The sequence below is a fragment of the Phodopus roborovskii genome, unplaced genomic scaffold (genome assembly GCF_943737965.1).
Source record: "Phodopus roborovskii unplaced genomic scaffold, PHOROB, whole genome shotgun sequence".
Taxonomy (NCBI): Eukaryota; Metazoa; Chordata; class Mammalia; order Rodentia; family Cricetidae; genus Phodopus; species Phodopus roborovskii.
In genome coordinates this window covers 971,795-996,925 of record NW_026126646.1, presented here as the reverse complement: position 1 = coordinate 996,925, position 25,131 = coordinate 971,795, and the positions used below count along the sequence as shown (strand labels likewise).

At 46.1% G+C, this 25,131-nt stretch overlaps 1 protein-coding gene across 4 annotated transcripts in view; it reads left to right on the top strand.

Moving 5' to 3' along the window:
* The window catches only part of Ube4b (ubiquitination factor E4B), a 106,708-nt gene extending 88,978 nt beyond the window's left edge, over positions 1-17,730 (top strand). For all 4 annotated transcript variants that reach the window (XM_051173997.1, XM_051173996.1, XM_051173999.1 and 1 more), the window contains 7 exons: positions 4,793-4,919; positions 6,126-6,270; positions 11,490-11,624; positions 13,620-13,811; positions 14,722-14,896; positions 15,869-16,015; positions 16,409-17,730. In XM_051173997.1, coding sequence (XP_051029954.1) covers positions 4,793-4,919; positions 6,126-6,270; positions 11,490-11,624; positions 13,620-13,811; positions 14,722-14,896; positions 15,869-16,015; positions 16,409-16,470 — 983 coding nt within the window. In that variant the 3' untranslated portion in view covers positions 16,471-17,730. The remainder of the gene's footprint in view (positions 1-4,792; positions 4,920-6,125; positions 6,271-11,489; positions 11,625-13,619; positions 13,812-14,721; positions 14,897-15,868; positions 16,016-16,408) is intronic.
* The last annotated feature ends 7,401 nt before the right edge of the window (positions 17,731-25,131 follow it).

Below are 25,131 nucleotides of genomic sequence, written 5' to 3'. Positions count from 1 at the left end.
TGACTATTAAGTATAACAAAATGGTTGACTATTAACCTGTAATTCTTAATAACCTATATAGCTTAAAGACTAAAGCTTCACATATAAAAACAATCTTCATACAGATGTACAGTATAAGGACAATGATCTTCAAACTGTGACAATATACAAAAATATCTTATAGGTAGAAATGTATAGTGCCATATGACAAAAATATCCTTAATTTGCATCAGTATACAAAATATCTTAAATAGAAGTAGAAACATATACAATATGACAAAATAATTTTACATTTGCATCAATATACAAAAATATTATAAGCAGAAGTAGGAACTTATATAATGTTACAAATATAATTTTGAACTGTAACAATATACAGATTATCTTAATAGGACAATAATTTTATATTTGTTTCAACATACAAGAATCCATACCTTTGCAAATTATGTAAAACTTATATTTGTTATTTTATTTTACAAGTAGATATAATAGTCTACCTTACTGTCCTATCTTATATACCCCTCGTTTTTCAGTTTTAAATGAGATTCCTGAGTCTAATATTTACTATTTAGGGTTTGCTGTCCCAAAAGTCATTGATAAATAGATTGAAATCCCACAACAGTAGACCCCACCATTTTCTATAGAAAATACAGTGGCTTACAACACATACCCTTGCTGTTGACAGGGGCGACCTGTTTGAGGGTACCCAGTGTTCAGGGACAGTAGTTGCCCTCTGCCAGTTTGGACCTTGTGTTAGTGGTTTCTCCCAACTTCTAATGGGGAATCCAGAGCCCATCCTCCTGCTTCTCCTTTACACTGTTGCTTTGTTCCATCTGACAAGAGTGTCTTCTCAGCCTACTCAGACTCTCTGAAGTCTAAAGTAAGCACACATTGTCTAGGATATTTTGTTAGCTTCGTTTCTATGGAGACAGTCCAGTGGATTGATGGATAAAAGGCCCCTTTTGGGATGTAAGTCCTTTAATCTCATAGCTATGGCCAGGGTTACTTTGCAGTATTTAGGTACAAATGATGCCTTGTGTGTATTCAGGACTGCAGGTTAGATTCCAGCCTGATCTACATAAGGAAGTCCAGGCCAGTTGGGGACATGCAGTAAGACCCTGCCTCAAAAAGGAAAGTATAGGAAATGCCAAGTAGGAGAGGTATATTAATATTTAAAAATAAATTTTTGGTAAGCATAATTAGTATTCAGTTGGTGGTCTGGATCTATTACTGTAGCTTCATGTTAAACGTGCGTTTGTGTGTGTTTGTGTGTGTGTGTAAGAGAGAGAGAAACCGAGCACACTAGCACACTTGAGAAGCATGTGGGTGGGTAGGTATTATTTGCTCTTTTCCTTTGTCATGGAGCAGTGTGCTCTCTGGCCTGAGCCCCCTTCGTAGTCATGATAGATGATACCTTTCCTAAAAATAGTTGCCACTCATGGTCACTGTTCACTTGATCTACATAGCTGTTGCAGAGACTATAAATACCTGCATTTTACAACTGAGGAAACTTGACCTTAGAAAGGTCAAGAAGCTTGCTGAAGGTTAACAGCTAGTGAGTGGCAGGTGTCCAGCAGCTGGATACCAGCACAAGTGTGCCTGACTGCTCTGTTGTTCTTCCATGGTTACAAGAGCTTTGTCCCTGCAGGATGCCTCACAGTTCTGTCGATCTGCCCATTAGATCTTGTCCTGAACAGGCTGCCTTTAAGAGGGGACTAGAAGTTGTGGCTAGATTTGCTGGAGCCATCACCTCTCGGGCACAGAGCAATGTCTCACTTAGGAAGTCCTTATGCACAGTCTTGTGTGCAAAAGAAACTTGGACATCTGAAAGAGTCCGAGGACAGCAAGGATCAGCATGAAGCTAGATGTATTTCTAGGCTTCTTCCCCAGAATTGGTGGCACAAAGTGTGCAGCCAGGGCAGATTCTATCTCTAATGCAGCAGATATTTGTGGGAGGACTCAAATCCCTCATTGGGAAGCAGACATGGGATATCTAGACCAGTTGGAGAGGTGTTGTGGGAGAAGATGTGCTACTTTAAAAAACATGATTGGGAAAGATCTCTGAGGAGTGATACAACATGAATGTCAGTGGATCTCAGCCACAGAGTGATAGGAATGTGAGCATCAGTAGCTCTCAGCCACAAAGTGATAGGAATATGAGCATTGGTGGATCTCAGCCACAGAGTGATAGGGATGTGAGCATTAGTGGATCTCAGCGACAGAGTGTCAGAAAAAGAAGACAGCAAGAATCCTTGCTCAAGCAAGACATGGTGGTACACACCTTTAATCCCAGACTCAGTTGGCAAAGGCAGTTGAATCTCTGTTCCAGGCCAGCCTGGTCTATGGAGAGTACACTATGACAGCCAGGGCTACATAGTGAGACCCTGTCTTGATGGGGGGGAGGGGGGGGGAGAGAAGCCTTGTTCCAGACAGGGCAGGGCTTATGAGGTTAGCAAGGGTCAAGTCCATTTAAGGGCTATGCCTTGGTAATTAGAACCCAGAACCTGGGTAGGGATGATTTTAAGGAAAGGTTAGGAGAAATAAGAAATTGGAAGTGTTAAGAGAGATGGTACTGGTGGGCAGTGAGCTAACACTAGTGCTTAGCTTGGAGTCTCTGGGAAGCAGCCCAGAATGGGGTGGCTTTAGATGCTAATGTTGCTGTGCTGGCCTCCAGTTTTCTGTCTTTGCAAGCTTTGCTTGAGTCACTGCTGACACCTTTGTTCACACTTTTACATAATAAAATGGCACTTAGTTCATCCAGAGAAGAATTGGCTTAATGAGTATACATAAATACTTTCAGATCTTAGCACTGGAAGAATATCTTAGTCCTTTTTCTTTATTATTAAAACGATTTTCATCCTGCAAAATGTAGACTTTGGAAAATACAGAAAATATGAAGACAGGCGGTGTTGGTGTGCATTTGTAATCCATACTGCTTCAACCCATAGCACAGCAAAGACATTACCAAGCAGAATTTAAAAGTCCTACGAGATCTATGTGCTGTAATATTTTACTACAAATCTGTTGTATGTTTTATTTTTGGGGTATATGTGTATTGATGAATAGAGGTCAGAAGGCAGATTGCAGATTCACTTCTGTCTTGAGGATTGAACTCGGGTCTTCAGGCTTGGTGGTGAATACTTCTTACTGAACCATCTTGTTGGCTCTCAGTCACTTTTAAATAGCTGTTATTATGCCCGAGCTGTATGTTTGTTTTTGTAATCTCTGGTTTTTAGCCAGTGTGTGTAATATTATCTCTTAGAAATCTGGGTTATTAATTTTTTTCTAGTCAGAATCAGTATTTCTGTGCAGTAGTAGAGCAGTTGCCTAGCATCTCAAGGCCCTGGGTTTAATCTCCAGTATTGTAAAAGTAAAAATAGATGCAGGATTTTGTTGGGCATACTTGGAAGTCAGTCTTTGTACATACCTGTGAGACCTTTCTGTTGTAGAGTCTGTAGGCCAGTGGAAAGTATACTGGTTGTTGTACTACAGTTTGCAAAGTTGTTGTTACAGTTGAGTCTCTTGTACCCAGACTGGCCTGCCAACTGCTGTGTAGCAGGAGCTGGCCTTGAGCTCCTGGTCTCCCTGCCTCAATGCAGGGATTACAGGCATGTGCCACAACACCAAATTGTCTCTAGAGAGATTGTGTCACTGTTTCCCCAGCACATGCAGTGGGCCTGTTTTCCCAAATCCTCACCTCTTTTCAGTCTTATTACTACTTTTTGTTTGTTTTTGTGTATTGAAACAGGGTTTCTCTGTGTAACAGCCCTGGCTGTTCTGGAACTTGCTCTGTAGAGCAGGCTGGTCCCTCCGTACTCCTTCCTGTGCATCTTCTCTGTCCATAGTCCTGGATTCTCTGGCTATTTCTGCTCAGTCAGTCACTGGCTTTGCCCGCTGATTGAAGGTTAACATTATTAACACAGTCTTGGTGTCATAACGCTATCAAATATCCTGCAACAGAGATCCACCTGCCTCTGCCTCTGAGTGCTGGGATTAAAGACTTGTGCCACCATCACCCACCCAGCCAGTATTATTTTTTAATGTCTGCCAGTAAGCAATGCTAAATAGGTAGCTTGTTTTAATTTCCCTTTTATGTCTTTGTTAAGCTATAATTGTCATGCCTAGTGGTTTTTTTTTCCCATGCTTATGGTAATTATCCATTTGCATAACCAGATTTGGTTTTCATTGTCTTACCTCACAGGGGCACCAGTGACATGAGCCACAAGTGTGTGGGCGGTCACTGTGCCTTTCTTTACTTTAGGATATGTTTGGAAAATGTGTCTGATACAAGCATGTTCAAAATATTAGACATGTAATAGGTACATAGAAAACTTAGCCTATTTTCTTCTGCTGAGAGATATACATAGGAATCTGCTGTGGAGTTTCCTTAAACCAAGGGCTTAAAATGGGGTGGAGATGTGATGAATGAGCTTTTATCGTCGTTCAGGTTGACGATGTCCCGGAGATGCTGACGTTCTCATACTCTTATAGATGTTGTAGCCATTGCAGATTTGTATCATTAAATTTGGTCTTTAAACTCAGGTTATTGCGGGAGAGGTGCACTTTAATCCCAGAACTCTGGGAGGCAGAGGGAAGTGACCCTGACTTCCAGGATGTCTGGGGCTATCTAATGTCACCCGGTCTTTTAAAAGAAGAGGAGGAGAGAAGATGAAGTCATAATTTCTCTGTGCCCTATGAGATACAGGCAACATTTCGCTAGCTCTGTTGTGCTCCCTGTCTTTGTCCTGGTGGTACATGCATCTGTAAGGGCAGACAGGACGCGTGTCTGATTCTCTTTATCTCCCCTCCTCAGATGTCGAGCATACCGGAGCCACCAGTGAGTTCTATGACAAGTTCACGATTCGCTATCACATCAGCACTATTTTTAAGAGCCTTTGGCAAAACATTGCTCACCATGGCACCTTCATGGAGGAATTCAAGTGAGTACTGGCCCCCGATGAAACAGCTTCTCTGTGGCAAATGACAGGTGGGAAGCTGCTGGAAGTTTTCACAGAGGTTCCTATGCTGATTTCTTGGTTTCAGCTCCCGAAAGGAGCCCTTGTGATTGCCTGCTTACTTAGAGTTGTCAGCTCTAGCCCTGGCTTACATGAGGGAATGTTCTGGGGAAATGCACATGTGAGGTGATTTTGTGTTTTCTTTGTACTGCTTGCTGTTAAATGACGCTGTCAGATTAACCCAGAAATGTTGAGAAAACAAGATTTAGAAGGTTATCAGTAATGTTCGTTTGGTGTGCTTAGGTGCCAAGCTGTGTTAATAACTCTTTATGTGCTAGTGTGAGCTTCTACCCCTAAATATGTACGAATTTTACCACAAATTTGTCAGCTTCGGAATTTAACAGGTATGCTGGGCTATTCCTGTTCATCAGCGAGTCCCTTCATTATAGTGTAGTTGGCAGGGTCTCCTTAGATCCAAAGCTTTGGCTTCTATGGAATGAGTTGCTGTCTTCCTTTATTGATGTTACAGGGCTTAGAAACATAAGTGAATCTTCAGTGTATCTTCTTTGTGATAAGGAATAACTTTACCAGTACTTTCTTGTCTTCTGTGCTTGGGTAATTGTTTGTTCTGTCTTTGTCACACTGAGTCAAGTTCATTCCCTTGCCAACCTGGAAGAGTGTGTCCTCCACTTAAAACCCTGAGCCCAGCGCAGTGCAGTGCTGGGAGCCCCTCCAGCAGGAACGTTTCAACATTGGCTACTTTTGCACAGTGTAACTACATGCATTGTTGCCAACTATAAACTGCCAAGGAAATCAGCTCAGAACATGCTGGAATATTTAGCAGTTGGTTCATCATACCAGTGACACAAGGCTGGTCCAGCATGCCACTAGAAGGAGTTTATCACGATGAACTAAAAAGAATAGTAGTAGGGCTGGAGCTTGCTGGCCTATGCCAGTTGTCCTAGCTCTGTGATGCTGAGGCAGGAAAGGAGTTTGAGACTCAGCCAAAGCAAACCAACAACAGAAAAGAGAACAGTACAATCTAAGGAGAGTTGATAAGGTAGTCCTTAAACTGCAGCGTATGCACCAAGGTCTGCAAACTCGGGGCAGTCTGGTTGGTACTTGGCGGAGGCTGACTTCCTCACTGGCCAGCCCGATGCGTAACCACACACTGTCTCGTTGCCCTTTCAGTTCAGGAAAGCAGTTCGTTCGCTACATCAATATGCTGATAAATGACACGACCTTTTTGCTGGATGAAAGCCTGGAGTCACTGAAGCGCATCCATGAAGTTCAGGAAGAGATGAAGAACAAAGAACAGTGGGACCAGCTGCCTCGGGTGAGGGCGGCTGTGGTGCTTACACAGCCTGCGGTCAGCCTGGGGACTGGCTCGGGGCTCACCTACCCAGATCTGACTACCTGTTGGGACGTTCCTACCTGTAGGCTGCTATGACGTCACTTTTCATGTTTGAGATAGGAGACAACCTCTTAAAGGTTTTTATCAGAAGCTATGGATTGGGGTGGAGGCCGTGGCTCAGTGGTAGGGTGATTGTCTAGCATGCCTTAAGTCCTGGATTTGATCCCAGTTTGGCCCCACATCCTCCCGGGAAAACAAAGTTCACTCTCTGCTTAAGTTTCAGGCGAGAATGTTTATCAGGACTTCCCTCAAAGCCAGATTCTCACTGTCAAAAAGAATCTGATATGGAGAAGCGGTACTTACTGCTCTTCCAGAGGACCCAGGTTCAGTTCCCAACACACTCATCCGGCAGTTCAGTCCCGAGGATCTGATGATCTGGCCTCCTGGGACTCCTGCACACACGAAATGCACATAAACACAGGCACACACATATCCATATAAATAAAAACATACTTATATATGTGTCAATATATACTGTCAAAGGGTGAAGGTAAAACTCAGAGGTAGGACACAGGCTTACCCTATGCACCAAAATATTTTTAAAATAAAATCTTAAATCCAAGAAATGGGGTGCCTTTCCCAAAGAATGCATCATGGGTACTTCCCTGCCTTTTAATTTAAAGAGCTGTGTAGAGGAATGTTTAATTCTATATATTATGGCTTATGACTTGTGTGGTAGCCAGGAAATAAATCTCCAGGCTTCTGTCTACTGGGTGTATTGGCCTTGCTTCAGGCTTCTGTATACGTCTGATAATCTCCTAGGATTCTCTTGGAGCTTTTTCTTTTCTGTTGATCTTTGTTTTCGTGTTCAGTTACTATTAGAAGAGAGGCCTAGTTGCCAGGTCCCGTGAGACACTCATGCTGTACCAGTAACAATACACTGCCCTCTTGTGACACCCAGTAGGCCCTGACAACTCCTGAGAATGTCATAGATGGATTGGCTTAGGGTTCTGCCCCTTTGAGAGACCTGTGGGGGCCTGAGCTCCCAGTGACAGTGTTGACAACCTATTGTAGAGTCAAAAGCATCTTCACTGTAGGATACTGAAGGGTGTTTAAGGAAATCTTCCTCCTGCCTTCTGTCTGTCTGTCTGTCTGTCTCTCTCTCTCTCTCTCTCTCTCTGTCTCTCTCTCCCCCTCTCCCTCCCCCTCCCCCTCTCCCTCTCTCTGTCTCCCTCTCCCTGTCTCCCTCCCCTTCCCTCTCAGGGACCCTGGTTCCGGTTTGGCCTAGAACTCACAGAAACGCACTGCCTGCCCTCTGATGGCTAGTATTGAAGGTGTGTGCTGTCCCCCAGTTTAGGGAAGGTTTTCCTCACAAGCAGACCTGCAACTATTGTGGGAATTTCATGTCTTGTTCCTTCCACAGGGCTCTGCCTGAGCGTCCATGAATGCCTGGCTCCCCTGTACCCATGTCCCCACGGCCCTTGCCCCGATGCTGTGAGATAATGCAGTTTTGCCACTGGTTCATGTTTGTCCCACTGTGTGTCCCCTGCCCGTTGGATCCTGATTCATTTCTAAACACTCTTCAGCTGTTTGTTCCCATCTCTCTTGGGGTAGAATCTACTACACAGTTGGGCCGCCGCACACCTTCATAGTGTGGCTCTAGGGGATTCTGGCAGCCCCAGCCTCCAGTCAGTCTCTGACTGTTAACCATGGGGTGGGCTGGGTCAGTGACCTGCAGGGACACCGCAAGCGGTAGCCCGGTCAGACCCGGCCCTCCGTGTGTGGTGTAGTGCTCCATTGGTCTTCCCAAACATCATGTGTCTTCTTAATTTGTTAGACTACTCCCCACTCTGTCCAAACCCTGTGGACTAGTTGGCTGTCCCACCTCACTCTCCTGCTTCCTCCGCTCTCTCCCATGCATGGTGTTTACTGGAGGCCACTAATCTCTTAGTTGGGCTCTGGGCCTGAAGTACATTCACTTTGTCCCAGCCAGTGCATTTATTTGAGACAACAATCTTTTTAAGGCACAAATCATCTTGAACTTTTCTTTTCCACAAACAACTTTTCCTTGACCCTTGACCCTGAGGCTGCTGGCTGCCTTCCTCATTCCCCAGCCTCTGAGCAATGGAAGCTTCAGAGTTCAGTGCTCCTTTCTTCCAAGTGTTTTCCACCCCTGCCCCTGGGTAGTTTCTCGGTGAGGTACCAGTGGGTTGCTGCAGTGTGTTGAAGCCGTGAGGTCTAATGTCGTAGCAGACTCTCTAACAAGAAACTACTGTGCCTGGCACTGTGTTCATTTAACACCAGTGATGTGTCTGCCTGTGTTAGCCTGTCGCCATTGTCATCGTACCCAACCCCCCGACACACACACACACAGCCAGATACACTGCTGCACATTCTCTGATGTCTCTACTTGAAATCACTGCCAGGTGATCTCATCTTTCCCAAGGCTTTAAATATCTGCATTTTAAAGACTGCAAAATATAGCTCTGGCCGAGAGCGTCTGCCTACAGACCTCTGAGCAGTGCTGCCTTGCTTTGCCTTTTGGCTGTCCCATAACTGTCTTCATCCTGATTTGTCCTCCTTGTCCTTTAAATCTCCTCTCTGACTCACAATCAACAACCGTAATAAATGGCAGCTTCATTCTACCAATTGCCGGTTGTCCTTGATTCTGGTGGCTGCCTTTTCTCTCTGAGGGCTAAAGGTTTCATTGGTGGAGTGCTTGCCCACATACACAAAGCTCTCCGGGTTTAAAGCCTAGCACCCTGTAAACTGGGTTTGGTTGTATACCCCCTAATTGCAACACTCGGGTTATGGAGGCAAGAAGGTGATTAGGGGTGTGTGAGGCCTTTCTGCTACCTCCACGTCACCATCCTGCCCTGCCTGCATTGTTCCAGTACACTCTGGGCTCCCAGCCTCCATGCTTGCTAATGCATATAGTGAAGGCTGTCCTGGAACTCACTCTAGACCAGGCTGACCTTGAACTCAGAGATGCACCTGCCTCTGCCTCCCCATGCGCTGCTACCACCCTCTTTGTTTCTATACGTTGGTTGTGAGCCTAGCTAGCCTTAACTTAGATACTTTTTAAATGGTGTGTGTGTGTGTGTGTGTGTGTGTGTGTGTGTGTGTGGTTCTGTAGCTTAAGTTACAGTGCTGTAATCTGCAAAGCATAAAGTTTAATGTTTAAAATGTAAGTAAAAATATATAAACTGAGGCTTTCCAGCCCCCTGTGGCAGCTTACAACTGTCTATAACTCCAGTTCCAGGGGATCTGACACACTGTCCTGGCCTCTAAGGGTACCTGGCATATACGCGGTGCCCTGACATGCCTACAGGCAAAACACTCACACATATTAAAAATAAATATCATCTTAAAAGATTTCCTTTTGTAGAGATAACTGAGGTGGTTTTGTGGGGTCCACTGCTTAGATTTAGGGTGAGAGAAGTTCTAACAGTTACACTCAAGGCCGCCCACACTCTGACCCTGCAGGAAGTTTGTTCTTCCGTCACTTTGAGATGTCTTTTGTCTAGAGCACTGGTCACCTTAAATGATTTTGTATGATCAGTTGTGTTGACTTTCAGGCTTCTAGTAGGTCTCAGAATAAATGTTCCCTTTATTTTCCTTGTCTGTCTGTCTGTCTTGCCCCAGACTCGTCCTACATTAGAGCCCACAAAGTATTTGCAAATGAAGGATGTGACACTCAGACTCACAGTGAGGACATTGCGGCCTGGCTGTCTTTGTTCCCTTCCTGGTGCATCCGTTTTTCAATAGGCTCATTCTAGACTATGGAGAAGTGGGCAGTTTCCCAGCCTTACTGCAGAGTCTCTACCAGGCACGGATTGTAACGCCAGTCCCAAGGGTGCTCACTGACCTATAGTAACTATCCAGCTGTTTGGCCCCACCCCTCCTCTGGGGCGGGTAAAGGCCTGGAAGCTGGGTCTGGTGGTGCACAGTTGTAATTATACTGCTGAGGAGGTAGACAGTGATATCCTTGGGCTTGCTGGCCAGTTAGCTGTGTCTACTTGGCAAGTTCCAAGCCAGTGAAAGAAACTGTTTTACAAAAAAGTATGTGCTGGGGTAACCCAGGAACAAGACCTACGGTTATCCTCTGGCCTTGACATACTTTCCCTACACACGTGAACACACACGCATACACGTCTGCTACACTGGGTAGAGTGTTGTGCACCTACTCCCAGCACTAGAGAGGTGGAGACGGGAACTTGAAAGTCTTCCTTAGCTGTGTGGCTTTTTGGTGGCCAGCCTGTGTCGAATGAGACCCTGTCTCCAACAACGACAGTGCAAAGCCTTCCTTGCACTATTGACTTTCCCATGAGTCAAACTGTTTATTGTCTCCTTTCCCAGTCTGGCAGAATGGAGGGAAATGATGGCGCCATGGGTAAGCATGCTGGTGTTTGTATGGAGGTGGGCAGCCTGGTGGTGCAGAGTCACAGTTGAAAAAACAACCGTCTACAGGCACGTATGTGTGTGAGTGCTGGCCTGTGTGTGCAAGCTTGCACCACACACATGCTTGGTACCTGTGGAGGCCAGAAGGCCTCAGATCCCTTGGAACTAGAGTAATAGGTGGCTGTAAGCCACCATGCTAGTGCTGGAGAGTAAATCTGGGTCCTCTGCAATAGCAGCCAGTGTTCTTAACCATTTCTCCAAGCCTCGTGTGTGTGTGTGTGTGTGTGTGTGTGTGTGTGTGTGTCTGTCTGTGTGTGTGTGTCTGTCTGTGTGTGTGTCCCGGTTTCATAGAGATCCACCTGTCTCCACCTCCCAAGTGCGCTGCCACCTCATCGGTTTTTTTGTTTTGTTTTGTTTTGTTTTTCAATGTTGATGACTAAGTGAAAGTTGTTTTTAAGAGTAATGAATGCCTCTTTATAGCTCCAATGTGTGCTTCCGGTACAGTGATAATCTAACTCATCCTACCTGGACATGAGAGGTCGGGAATGAGCCAGGGCTAGGGGTGTAGGTCAGTGGTGGAGCCTGTGCTTAGCATGTGTCCGGTCCGGGGTGTGATCCAAGGCCACCAGACTACATGTCCTGGAAGGCTCTCAGGACAGTGTGCTGGTTAGCCATTTCCCCTTCCCAGTGTGGCTTTATCAGGCTGCAGTTGTAAGGCAGCCATGCTTTCCCTTTGGCTTGGCATTTTTATGAGCTGGTGGCTGATACTGAGTGCTTTGGCACTGTTTGGTGTTTCCTAGGACCAGCAGCAGGCCCGGCAGTCTCAGCTTGCTCAAGATGAGCGTGTTTCGCGTTCCTATCTCGCCCTGGCGACAGAAACCGTGGACATGTTCCATCTCCTCACCAAGCAAGTCCAGAAGCCGTTCCTCAGACCAGTGAGTAGAAACTGGGGTGCTCGTGTTCTGTGGGGTGACATTTGCAGCTCTTAAAACTCAGCACAGATGTTCATTTTAACCACAGTGTCAGTAGTGAGATTCTTTCTCATTTATTCCCAGGAATATCAATTGGTATCCACCCATCTGAAATGAAGCCCTTAACATGTAGTCTAAAATGCTTACTCAGGATGGCTTTCTATTTTCTCTTTACACAGCACATCTGGATTATGGATTTGTGACACACAATTTTATTGTTACTGATTTCTGTGTTTTACGTATTGGAAAAGTGTAAGGTAACAGATTCCTATTTGGAGGATACTAAGTAGAATGGTTGGGGAAAGGTCTTTGCTGTTTTTAAAGCGGCTCTGTAACATGGATGAATCTTAAGGCTATGACTGAGGCTCATGGTAGATTAATGGCAGGCTCAGTGTTGGACCTGGTTGTCAAGACTGGGTCCTGTTTCTGAGGTTGAAACTTAGCTCGATACCCTGAGAGACCTGCTTGCTTTGGCCGCCCCAGTGAGCAGGTTAGTGCTGGGTGGTGTTGCAGTCCAAGGGGACCTGACAAGTCAGAGGGAGCGGGGGTCTATGGGCTGTTTGCACATGTGCACCTCTACTGTGTATTTCTTCCAGTTCTCCGTATTTTCTCTGCCCTGTTACATGACTCACTCACTGTGTTGCCTCCAGGCATTGTCACACAGAGACCTGTCTGTAACCTGGGTCTTTTCCTGTCTCCTGATTTCAACACAGTAGCAGGGAAGCAGGGAGAAACAGCTCACTGTGCACATACCTGCTTCCCTCGAGGGTGACAGCTCACTGTGCACATACCTGCTTCCCTCGAGGGTGACAGCTCACTGTGCACATACCTGCTTCCCTCGAGGGTGACAGCTCACTGTGCACATACCTGCTTCCCTCGAGGGTGACAGCTCACTGTGCACATACCTGCTTCCATGGAGGGCGTCAGAGGGCATTTCCTACAAAGGCCAGAGAGTAAGTCCTTTAAAGATGCTGCTGACTACTTGGGCAGCTTTTCCAGCTGTGCTCATGCTAAGATCCTAGAGATAAATAAGCCTGGCTGTTTTCCAATAAAGCTTTATTTACAAGAGAATGACCGCATTCGAACAAAACTTGGTGTAGGAAAAGAAGAATCTGACTGGACTTGGCCACAGATAATGTTTTGCCCTCTCTCTCTCTCTCTCTCTCTCTCTCTCTCTCTCTCTCTCTCTCTCTCTCTCTCTCATGTGTGGGTGTGGTGGAGTCAGTGTGTATGCCATGTTTGCCAGTGCCTCTGGAGGTCAGAAGAGGCTGGCAGAGGCCCTGCAACTGGAGTTAATGGCAGTTTAGAGTTCCCTGAAGTGAGTGTCAGGAACCGAATCTCTATCCTCTTTAAGAGCACCAAGTGTTAACAGCTGAGCCATCTCTTCAGCCTTCATCTCCACCTTCTTTACTGGCTGGATTAGCACTTCCTGTAGCAAAGAACCCAGCAACTCTAATCCCTTCAGTCCCTGCTTCTCCACACTGGACTGTAGCTGTGCTGTGTAGACCAGGGGACTCTGTAGCGGTTAGAAGCACTAGCTGCTCTTCCAGAGGACCCAGGTTCAGTTCCCAGCACACACATGGCAGCTTTCCAGTTCCAGGTGATCCGACGCCCTCACAAAGACAAATGTGCACATAAAAAAAATAAATAAAAATACCTTTTTTTTTTTTTTTTTTTTTTTTTTAATGTGTCTTTACAGAAGACTTTGATGGACATTCATCCATGTGCAATTTATACCATTCCGTTATCATTCCATTATGAAGGTTTTCAGATTAGAAATGCTAATGGAGAAAAGGTTTGATTACAATGCTAGCTTCCTTTAGCTTATGCTACTCAACACATTTAAGGGATTCTTGGAAGATTAAACCAGCCGATTCCTGTCCCTCCACTGAGATGGAAGTTTCTGGTCCCCAACTTTGTCAGCAGCTTGAACTGTCCTGTTATCCTGTCATTTCCTAGGAACTTGGACCCCGATTAGCAGCCATGCTGAACTTTAACCTCCAGCAGCTGTGTGGACCCAAGTGCCGGGACCTGAAGGTGGAGAACCCGGAGAAGTACGGTTTTGAGCCAAAGAAGCTGTTGGACCAACTGACCGATATTTACTTGCAGCTGGACTGTGCTCGCTTCGCTAAAGCTATCGCTGATGACCAGGTGAGTGCTAAGTGAGGCCTTCTCAGGGGCCTCATCCTGTCACTGAGCTGTGCGGGGGGGGGGGGGACGGGGATGTGGGACTTCTAAGTTTCCATTTGAAGTGCAGTCTTCCCCTGTTCTCCGCTTGAGAGCTGCCATGCATGCATGCTTTCCCGCCAAAGCCGACGGATGTTCACATCACTCCCGCTCCTTCATCCCGAGAGACTTGTCAGGTCAGCCACCAGTCTCCACGCCTTTCCTCTGTGATGTCATAGTCGCCACAGAAGGGGCTCCCCTGGAGGCTAAAAGTAGGACCGTCACAAGTTCAGGGCTAACCTGGGTTTAATGAAACCATCTCTGAAAGTAACATTGAGTGGGAGTGTTGTTCAGTAGTGGAACACCTGGGTACGCAAAGCTCTCTCCTCAACCCTTAGTCCAGCCTAAGAGTTCATAAAACAGGAGAACAGAGGCTCCTTCCCTGTGTAGTCTCTGCTCCTGTGATAAGGCCTCATGTAGACTAGGCTGGCCTTGAACTCCTGTCGTCGGGGACATGTTCAGCAGAGCTGCAGCTTCTGTTTATTAGCTGTGCACCGCTTCTCATGTCATTGTTCATTCATAATCAGAGCTCTGTGACACACTTTCTACTAAACCCTTGTTTTAAAATAAGGACAGTAGAGGAGCATCTAGCCCTGTGTCCAAATTCTCCCCTTCTACCTAAAGGCCCAGAAGCTGGGATGTTGGTTCCCAAGTCTCTATCTTTGCACATATAAAATATTCCAGGTTGATTCATACCACGTTACCCATGCTATAAGGGAAAGACGCGAATATAAAATTTATAATGATAATTTTTAGGAGCAGACATCAAATGGATTGCACTTGGAAATTGTTCTTGTCATGTATATTGTCTCGCTTGACCTTTCCTCATCTGCAGAGATCCTACAGCAAGGAACTGTTTGAAGAAGTCATTTCAAAGATGCGGAAGGCAGGAATCAAGTCCACCATTGCAATAGAGAAGTTTAAGCTTCTTGCTGAGAAAGTGGAGGAAATTGTGGCCAAGAATGCGCGGGCAGAGATTGACTACAGCGATGCCCCGGATGAGTTTAGAGGCAAGTCTTTGTGCTCATGCTCACATCGTTGGTGTAATTTCAAGTGTGTTTGGTGTGTAAGAGACATCAAGAGGGCTGTCTTAGTCACTGTTCTGCTGCTGTGAAGGGACACTGCGACCAAGGCAATTCTTGTTTTCTTTTGGTTTTTTAAGACAGGGTTTCTCTATGTAGCCCTGGCTGTCCTAGAGCTCTCTCTATAGACCAGGCTGGCCTCAAACTCTTAAGATTTCCCCCTGCCTCTGCCTCCTATGGCTAAGATTAAAGGTGTTCGTTACCACTGCCTGGCCCCAAGGTAACTCTTACAAAGAAAGCGTTTAATTGGGGCCTTACTTAAAGTTTCAGAGGTTTAGTCCATAATCAATATGGCAGGAAGTATGGTAGCAGTTGGGCAGGCACGAGGCTGATAGCTCACGGGCAAGACACACAGCCAGCCAGAGTGTAACTAGACTTGGCGTGGGGTTTTGAAACCTACATCTCACTCCAGTGGCACACCTCCTCCAAGGCCACACCTCCTTTCCAAACACTTCTAACTGGGGACCAAACGTTCAAACAGATGAGCCTGTGGGGCCACTCTCAAAAGCCACAACCAGGACACCATGTGTGGATTGCTGTGGGTGAGGGATGCTATGGGTGTTTCTTGAGAGTCTTCGGAAACTGTTCACACATTTTAGCTCGTGTTGTGGAGGTCAGGGATGAACATCCTTGCTGTGATTTCACCAGATAGCCGTGAAGACTTTAGAGGAGCTCTTCCATGTTCTCAGCATAGCGTCCGCTCCAGGGGCCTCCTGCCTGGCTGTCCATCTCTGCTGTTTCCGCCTTGCAGCAGCAATGGCAGAAATCAAGGTGTATGCTTTCATCGTGCGGGGCTGTTCCCAGCTCTGCCCCTGGCTGTTGTCTCTCACTGGCAGGATTAGTGTTTCTTTAGTGTTAGCCCCCACCATTGTGTTAGTTTGCTGTGCTTTGGCTCCACAGACCCTCTGATGGACACCCTGATGACTGACCCAGTGAGACTGCCCTCTGGCACCATAATGGACCGCTCCATCATCCTGCGGCATCTGCTGAACTCCCCCACCGACCCCTTCAACCGCCAGATGTTGACAGAGAGCATGCTGGAACCAGGTAGGAGGCTCAGGCTGCCTGGCAGCGAGGATGCCAGTGCCAGGGAGTGCAGCTGACCACAAGGGAGACTGGTGCCAAGCCTGTGCCCTGAGGCCTGCAATCCCGGCCACTTGGTAGCGTGTGTGCGTGCCCAGGTTCAGTCCCCAGCACCGACCACCACCAAAAACAGTGACAGACACTGAGGCCAGAAAGTACCCAGTGTAAACTCTTTTTATGGAAAAGACAAAAACACTCAGCTTGCTTTTGCTGTAAGTGCCACCTATCTGGCTGTTTCCTGCACAGTCCTCAGCGTGCAGAGGGGAATGAGTGCTTTTTCACCTAGACAGAACTACAGGCCAAAGAGCCTGCCTGCCTGCCTGCCTGGGCCGTTAATCCCTGTCTTTTCTCCCTCAGTGCCGGAGCTGAAGGAGCAGATTCAAGCATGGATGAGAGAGAAACAGAGCAGTGACCACTAAGCCGTCCCCGTCGCACGTCTCTGCTAGAAACAGCCATGCCAGCCAGCCAGCCAGGCTGAAGCAATGTCCACCTCAAAGCTGCTGCTCAAACCTGCAACCAGATGTGGCCAGATCCCGAGAGCCCACCCCAAGTGACCAAACAGTAGAGATCTGAGGGACGTGACGAGGAGCCCGATTGCTGTACATATATTTAAATGACACACAGTCAAAAGCTTGAGGGATGAGCTTTACGATTGCTTGTGTAGTAAAGCCCGTCCTTCGCCCGCCACACGTGCGGCCGTGGCAGCGGGAGTCTGTCGTGACAGCAGTGTCTGGCAGCAGCCCTGAGCTTTCCTTTCGTTTTGTTTTTTCGATGTGACTAGAGAACTCGGACATTTTGCTGCTAAAGAATCTCCCCTTCCTCGCCCTCCTTGCACTGCTGTGGGTTTTAAACAGAAACAGAAGCAGACTCCCTCCCGGCCCTCCAAACATGTCTTCTGTGAGATAACTGTGCCTGCGACAAAGTGTTAATCTTGGGATCGTATTTTTATATCATATTCACATACTTGTTTTTTTAATTGGTGTTAGATGACATGATTAATAAAAAAGCAAGATATTTTCAGAATTTGAATTTCAGGTTTTTTTTTTCCTTTTGAAATAGCCCTTTGAATTTTTTTTTTTTTTATTATTATTATTATAAACACAATGAAGAGAGCCCTGTTGCCTGGCCCTTCTACCGAGCCCTGGACTAAGCCCCTGGACTAAGGAACAGGTGCAGCAGCAGCAAGATGGCTGAAATGATCGGGACTTGTGTAACTGGTGGGGTTTGGGGAGGCGAGGGCTGTGCTTTGTTTTTTTGTTTTTTCATCCTATGTGACAATTCCAAAACTATACCATTATCCTCTGAGGGTAAATAGATTCCTCAACTTTGGGTTCATTTGTATGCTGTGTCCTTTTAGGGTTTGGCCATACCAAAGTTAAAAAAAAAAATGGGGAGTACAAGAAATGTGGAAATCTGTCTACTTGTTTACATGCCTGGACAAACGCCACCACACAGGCGCACGCGAGCAGACATCCTTTGTATTACCGCTCCCTTCGCAACATACTTGAATCCTTTGAATTTCCTTTGGGGTAAAAAAAAGGATTTGAAACCATAAAGTGTTTTAAGGAAATGAAATCTTTAGAAGCATACTTTCTTTTCTTTCCCTTTCTCCTCCACAAACAATGTGCTCTGTTCAGTTCCCAACACAAACTCCAATAAACGGTGATGCCCATTCGGAAGGAGTCCTCTGTGCGTCATCTTTTTGTGGAAGGAAATGGGTGGGGACAGGTTGGGAGTGGTGGCACACACCTTTAGTCCCAGAACTCCCATGGGAGAGGGAGGATCTCTGAGTTCGAGGCCAGCCTGCTCTACAGAGCAAGTTCCGAACAGGCTCCAAAGCTACAGAGACACTCTGTCTCGAAAAACCAAAAAATTAAATTATGTGTCTGAAGAGATGGCTCAGCAGTTAGAATCATTCGTTACTCTTACAGGGGGACCCTGGTTTGTTCCCAGCACCTACACAAGATAAAACATTCTCGCCATTGAGATGGCTTAATCCTGGGATCCATATGCTGGAAGGAGAGTACTGACTGCCATAAATTCTCCTCTATCCCCCACAGTGCCACAGCACACCCCTACCATACAAACAGTGAGTAAATATAAAAAATGTTAACAACGTTCTCATCCCCGTGGTCCTGAGGTGGCACTTAGTTCCCTTGTCGCTCTGCTGGCTTTGAAGAGCCTTGACACTGCTCCGCCTGTCTCTTATGTCACTTCAGCCATCCCTGTGGCCACCAGTCTTAACCAGGCCCCACCCATTCCATTAGCACTGCAGTTTGCAAAGTTCTTACCAGCACAGCCAGCAGTGACATTGGCCATGGGGGCACTCCCTGCCACTGCAAAACCCTGTCTTTATAGTGACAGCCCCCAGTAGATAGAACCCTGCCTTTTCTGGTTTGTTTGGCTGTTTTCAATAGGTCATATAGTGCTGCAGAGAGATTATGCACCTTGTCCATTGTCCCCTGGCAGGTATCCTGGCTCAAGGTCCCAGGCCACTCATTACCTTAATGTCTACTTCTCTTGAGCACATTGGACGCATTTTTCCCTCCCCCAGCCCAAACACACAGTTTGGGTGAGGATGTAGCTCAGAAGAGACCCAAAGAGCATACATGAACATCTGGGTCACTCTCCAGTATCTTGGAAAATTCATTAGTCAGACAATACAAATAAAAGATAAATACCCATGATCTCACCATTCAGGTGATTCTGTTGTGTTTGCTTTTTACGAGGCTTATTATCCACAAGTTAGATATGTTTATAGAACCGTGCCTAAATGTTGGTTTCACGGCTGTGGATTGCTTATCTCCTTCCCACCCCTAAGAGGTGCTGTTTTGGTCCCACCAATGTTGCAGGAGGGGGAGCAAGGATGTAGCCAATCTCCTTGCCTCAGCGGGGTGCTGTTTGGAGGTTTTTTTCCCTTTTCTTGGAATCTTACAGTTTTATACAAACTCATTGTTTGACTTCAATCATTATAGATTATATGATCTAAAATATTTGAAAAGTAGGTCTGGGTTGAAAGGAAGATTCCCCAAAAGGAAGACCCCGCATCCTGTCAGCAGAAGGGAAGCCCTTGAGGAAAGGAGGAAGACTACATCAGGCTCATTTTGTGAGTCGCCGTTGTGTGGTTCTAAAAGGGATTGGGTAGAATACCTCTTTTCTGTCTTCCTGGTGATGCTGAAGCTCCCACTCAGAACACATATGTGCTGCCACCCATCCGAGCGACATCCCTAGCCCCTCTTGTTTGCTTTGGCCTTAGCACCCTGAATAGTGAATTTCCTGCTGTTTCCAGTCATCTCCTAAAGTGACTTGAGCACCTTCTGGCTAAGTTTTTGAAAGATGCATTTGTCTACGAGTATGTATGTGTACTGTCTGCACTACCTGTGTGCAGTACCCATGGAAGCCATAAGAGGGCATAGGATCCCCTGGAGCTGTCTGGGTGTTAGGGACCACACCAGGGTTCTCTGTAAGAGGAGCTCATGCTGAGCCATCTCCAGCCCTTACAGAAGTCTTGTTGAGGAAACATGAGCCCAGCATTTTATGAGACAGCGCTGGGCTATGGGAACTCACCTGGGACTGTTGGCTAGTGATTAGCGTTTCTTGAATATGTGCAATGTGCAGACCACTCTTACATGTATTAGTAACTCATTTAATTTTTACCAGTCGTAGTTAGGAGACGGTGTAATGAGATTGAGACATGAATCTAGAACATCTGCCTTAGCCTGTTATTGTCTCCGTCCCTGCTGCGTGGTAGGATCCTTTAGAATGCTCTATATTCAGAATAGACCAGAACAGCCAAAGAAATAGAAAGAGGAGCATTATGGAAGGGGCTTTGGCCTTGAGGTCAACTCTTGGCCTAATGGTCTTCTTTTGTGCTTGTTTTGAGACAGGCACTTGCTGGCCTGGAACTCACTATGTAGGCCAGGCTGGCCTCATGGCCTGTGGAAAATGTAAGAAGGTTAAGAGATGGCTCAAAAGCCAAGAATTGTCTTCTCTGCAGGGTAAAGGAGGCTGAGTGAGCCTCCAGGTACCTGGAGCTGCTGCTGCTGCCTTTTGTTTGTGTGGGGGTGGGGTGCATTTCGAGAGACAGGGTTTCTCTGTATAATAGCACTGGCTGTCCTGGAACTCACTCTGAGGACCAGGCTGCCTTTTGCCTCCCACAGGCTGGGATTAAAGGCTTGGGCTACCATGCCCAGCACCCTGAATTTTAATACAAACCCACAGATCTTAGCACTTAGGTCAGACCGTCTCCCTTATTATTTTCAAATATATACTTATTGTTTATGTACATGTGTGTGTCTTTATATGTTTATGTGCACCACATGCATGCGGGTGCCCATAGAAGCCGGGAAGTTTGTAGGATCCCCTGGTTCTACAGTTGTGAGCCATCTGACATGGTGCTAGGAACTGAACCAGGATCCTCTGGAAGAACAATATGCATGCATTCTTAGTCACTGAGCCATCTATCTCTCCAACTCTCTTCCTTTATTTTTTATAGCCAGCGTGTTAATGCCAAACTTTTCCTATTCTGAAATGAACTCATAGGTAATACAATCCTCCTAAATGTGGCTTTTTGTTGTTGTTTTTAAAATGTTGTTTGAAATGTTCCCATGTAGTCTGTGTTGGCCTCAAACTCACTACTCAGCTGGGAATGCCCTGGAATTCTTACCCTCCTGCCTCCATCTCTCAGCTGTGAGAGTTGAAAGCTTACACCATCATAGCTGGTCTGTGCAGTGCTGGGGATCAAATCGCAGGCTTCTCATAGGCTAAGCTACTGCTCCACCAACTGGGCTCCATCTCAGCCCTCCCTTCCAGCAGCTATTATTAGAAAAGGCAGGAGGATAAAGTGTGCATTTGTGATGCTCTGAGCATAATCCAGGAGCCAGCCAACTTCGAGTGACTCAGAACAAAGCAGTTGGCGTGGACCCAGAAGAAAGGCTGGATTCTGGGGTAGCTTTAGCTATGGAGTTGAGATTCGTGAATGATTGGAGGAACTGAACTGGGGGTCAGGAAGAAAATCATGTGACTTCAAAGACCATCGAGTATTGGGGGGGGGCACTGAGTGGAGCAGACTTGGGATGAAGCACAAAGATTTCAGGCCTGATGTAGAAAGTAGAAGTCCCAGCTGGGCAGGGATGACACACTCTGTTAGTCCCAGCACTCAGGAGATGAGTTCAAGCCTGGTCTACCGAGCTGTCACACAGAGAAATCTTGTTTTGAAAAACCAAAAAATAAATGTAAAGAAAGTGGAAAGTCTTTTAGATCTCTGCCTGCAGTATAGGAAAGTCTGGCCTGGAGACATAAATTTGGGGCCGATAGTTTTTGGAATGACAAGAAGCTATCAGATTGAAGGCTGTAAGATGAACAAGAAGGCAAACACCCTTAGTTCAAATATGCCTGGGGTGGATGTAGGCGGATTGGGACTTCAAGGTTATCTTTAGCTACATAGCAAGTTCAAGATGAGACCAGCCTGAGCTACATGGGACCATGTCAAAAACAAAAAATAGAAAAATAAATAATAGCATTAGAAGCTAAGCATTGGACGGCTTATGTCTGGAATCCCAGCTATTAGGAGGTGGAGGCCAGAGCATCAGGCATTCAAGAATGGTCTCTGCTACGTAAGGAATTCAGGGCCATCTGGAGCTACCCTGAGACCCTGTCTCAAAATACCCAAACCCAAACAAAACAAGCTTCAGTGTCCCTGTCCTTGTCTGCCTCTCAGTCCAAGCTAGTGTCACCTGCATTAGGTTTTATTGCCCAGTTCTATGGACCTAAGTCTTGTTCTTAAGCAGATCACCTAAATTTTGTCAGTTATGCCAGGAACTATGATTTTTATCATTGTAAACCATGATTGGAGTTGACTGAGCTCAAGAAGTTCTCACTGAGGGAACATATGTGTTTGTAGTCAAATAGGAGCTGGGGCTGGAGATGTCTTGAAGGCTTCCTTATATCTGGTTCTCAACCAACAGACCTACAGTGACTGACCTCCATGACCTCAGTCTGCTGCAGTCACAGGCGGCCTCAGTGTCTAAGATTGGGAACATAAACCCATTTCTCAATGGGAAGAGTGGTGGTGGCATGATTTTTAAAAATAGCATGAGAAAGAGAAGGAGCTTGTTTTGTTTGTTTTGACTTTGGGTGCTGGGGGGTAAAACCCAAAGCTCCATAAATACTAAGCATGGGACCTGCGGCTCTAAGCTTCTCTTGGGAGTATTTTGTCTAAAGAGTAAAGAAACTCGGGCGGGAGCCTTGCTTCAGTCATTTCCAAACCCCTGGGGTCCCAGGGCATGGAGGCTTGTGATGATGCTGGTTCCCAGCAGGTCATCTCTAAATCTTCCATCCCTTGTATCGTGTATCACTTTATAGCGGCTTAAATTATTTATGCTGTTTTGTTGAAAGCTAAGCATGTTGGAGAGCTTGCCACTGAGGGAAGGACAGGAAATGGCAAGCACTCTGCATTGTGGTAGGACAGAGGAATTTCAATGTTGTTATAACTTAAGACTCTTGGTTAAAGAGTGTGTGTGCGAGCGTGCGTGTGTGTGTGTGTGTGTGTGTGTGTGTGTGTGTGTTCATTAGACATGAGAGACAAAGATGAGTGGTTGTCAGTGCTTCTGGTTACCGAGTCTCTGTGCTCTCTCTCTCTCTCTCTCTCTCTCTCTCTCTCTCTCTCTCTCTCTCTCTCTCTCCCTCTCCTCCCTCTCTTCCTTCCCCCTTCTTAGCTATCCAGGTAGACCAGGCTGGTCTTGAACTCACAGAGATCTGCCCTCCTCTTCCTCCCAGGTTCTGGGATGAAAAGTGAACACCACCATATTTAGCTCCTTTTTTCTTTTTCTATGTGTCTGTATGTATCATATACACTCATGTATGTGCATGTATACATGTTTCCATGTGTATGTGGGTGCATGTGCCTATGTGTAAGCACACATGTGTAGGTCTGGGGTTGACAGCAGTCTTATGAGATGGCTCTCCATCTTACTTATTGAGGCAAGGTCTCTCAGTTGAACTCAAAACTTGCCAATATGGTCTGGCTACCTGACTTGCTTCAAGAACCCCTGTCTTAGGAGCCCAGGAATTGCAGGCAGGGTGCCTGTAATTGTTACTACATTTTTAAAATACAAAACACTGGGTTTCAGTTTGACAATTTCAAATGTAACATATAACTATATTTTGCTCATAGCCACACCCTTTCTTGTCTACATGTTGATGTTACCTCTTGCATTTTATTCTTCTTCCTCTTCTTTTGTTTGTTTTGTTTTTGGAGCCTGTCCTGGAACTAGCTCTGTAGACCAGGCTGGCCTCAAACTCACAGAGATCTGCCTGCCTCTGCCTCCATGGCCTGCCCAAGGCAACTTACAAAGAAATGGTTTAATTGGAGGTTTGCTTACAGGCTCACATGGGTTAGCCCATGGCCTGGGAACATGGCAGCGGGCATTGCACTGGGACATCTGATCCACAAGCACTGAGACAAAAAGAGGAATGCCCTGGATACACCTCCTCCAAAAGACCATGCTCATAACCCTCCCCTAACACCTCCACCACCTGGGAACTAAGCACTGATTGAAACATCTGAGCCCATGGGGCCTTTCTCATTCAAACCCCCACGCCCTGTCTTAAAAGGCTGTGTTTATGGTCCTTGGGTGACTGTCCAGGTAGCTTGCTGTTTCTGTCCTCGCTGCACCTTTTGAAAGTTGCCCATCCGCACTTCCTGTCCACCCTAGTATCGTTATTTTCCTTCTCAGGTCTTGATGAGGTTGAAGATTAAACTATCACAACTATTATTCTCTCTTCCTAGTTAGATATATTAGGTACTAGACTTAACGTTTTCCAGCTTAGGACAACTCTATTATAAACTCCGTTATTCCTTCACACTAGGACTAGATATGTAAGTCGTTTTGTTCTCGATTTTCCTTTTCTTAGAGCACACTTGTTATTCACTGTTTTGTATATAGTTTTGTATCAAGCCTAAATCTTTTCTTTAGACTAAAAGGGGAATTGTAGAGGGATATTCACTTTGTCTCCTTCTATGGCGCTGACCACGCCCATTGGGGGTGGAGCCATGGGCGGATATGACCTGTGGAAGGAGGTCTGAGGAGGAGCCAGGGATGCTCTCTTGCTGGCAGGTAGCGGAGAGGAGAGCATCCGGTGGAGCCTGCTGGTGTTCATCTGTCTAGGTTGTAAGTTATTTCTCCCTGAATAAACATCTATTCCGCCTATTTGTTTATCCTGATCCTTATTTAACCGCAATAGATACCCTGTTTCAGAAACTAATGTTACAGAGTGAGGCCCTGGACTCACACACACACCATGCAACTGACTTGCCAATGCACAACTGAAATCTCAGCACTTGAGATGTGTAAACAGTAGGACTGTGAGTTCCAGACCAGATTGGGCTACACAGTGGGACCCTGTGTCAAAACAAACAAATCTAGACTTTCCCATTCTTTGACTCTCTTGGCAACCAGTCAATCCAGTTTCTCGGGTACCTTTGTGTTTGTGTGTGTGGTGCTGGGGCATAGCCTGAGAAGCCAAAGTGCTTCTGAAGCCCCAGCCCTTATTTTCCCTTGGAGAAAGTTGAGGGCAGACTCCCAGTGGGAGGGAACAAAATGGAACAAACCTTTTGAAAAGATAAGCAACTCCTGTTTCTTTGATGCCCACAGAGCCTGAGATTGCTGCCAAGTGCACTCTTCAGCTATGAACTAAACATCTCCACTGCCTTCTCTGTACAAATTGCGTCTTCCTGTTTAAGTGCACACGTTCTTGGCGGCAATGCGAGGGTGACCTAATTCTGCTGCAAAATGAGAGGAGGATGAACGTCTAAAGCCAAAGTCTAGTGTCTGCATGACAGAGAATCAGCTTGGTACCTTACTATTGATGGAGTCTGGAGATTGTGTTGCTGCTTCTTTTGTTGGTTAATAGTTCATTTCTGTTTGTATTGTGTACAATGAATCCAGTGCTGAGCTTAAGAGTATGAGTTGGTGCCTTGAGTTTGAATCCTGGATCCACAACCACAGTTAATTGGGACCATCAAGAAATGACCTTTGTGTTGATCTCCTGTGACTGCTGTAGGAGATTGCCACAGACTA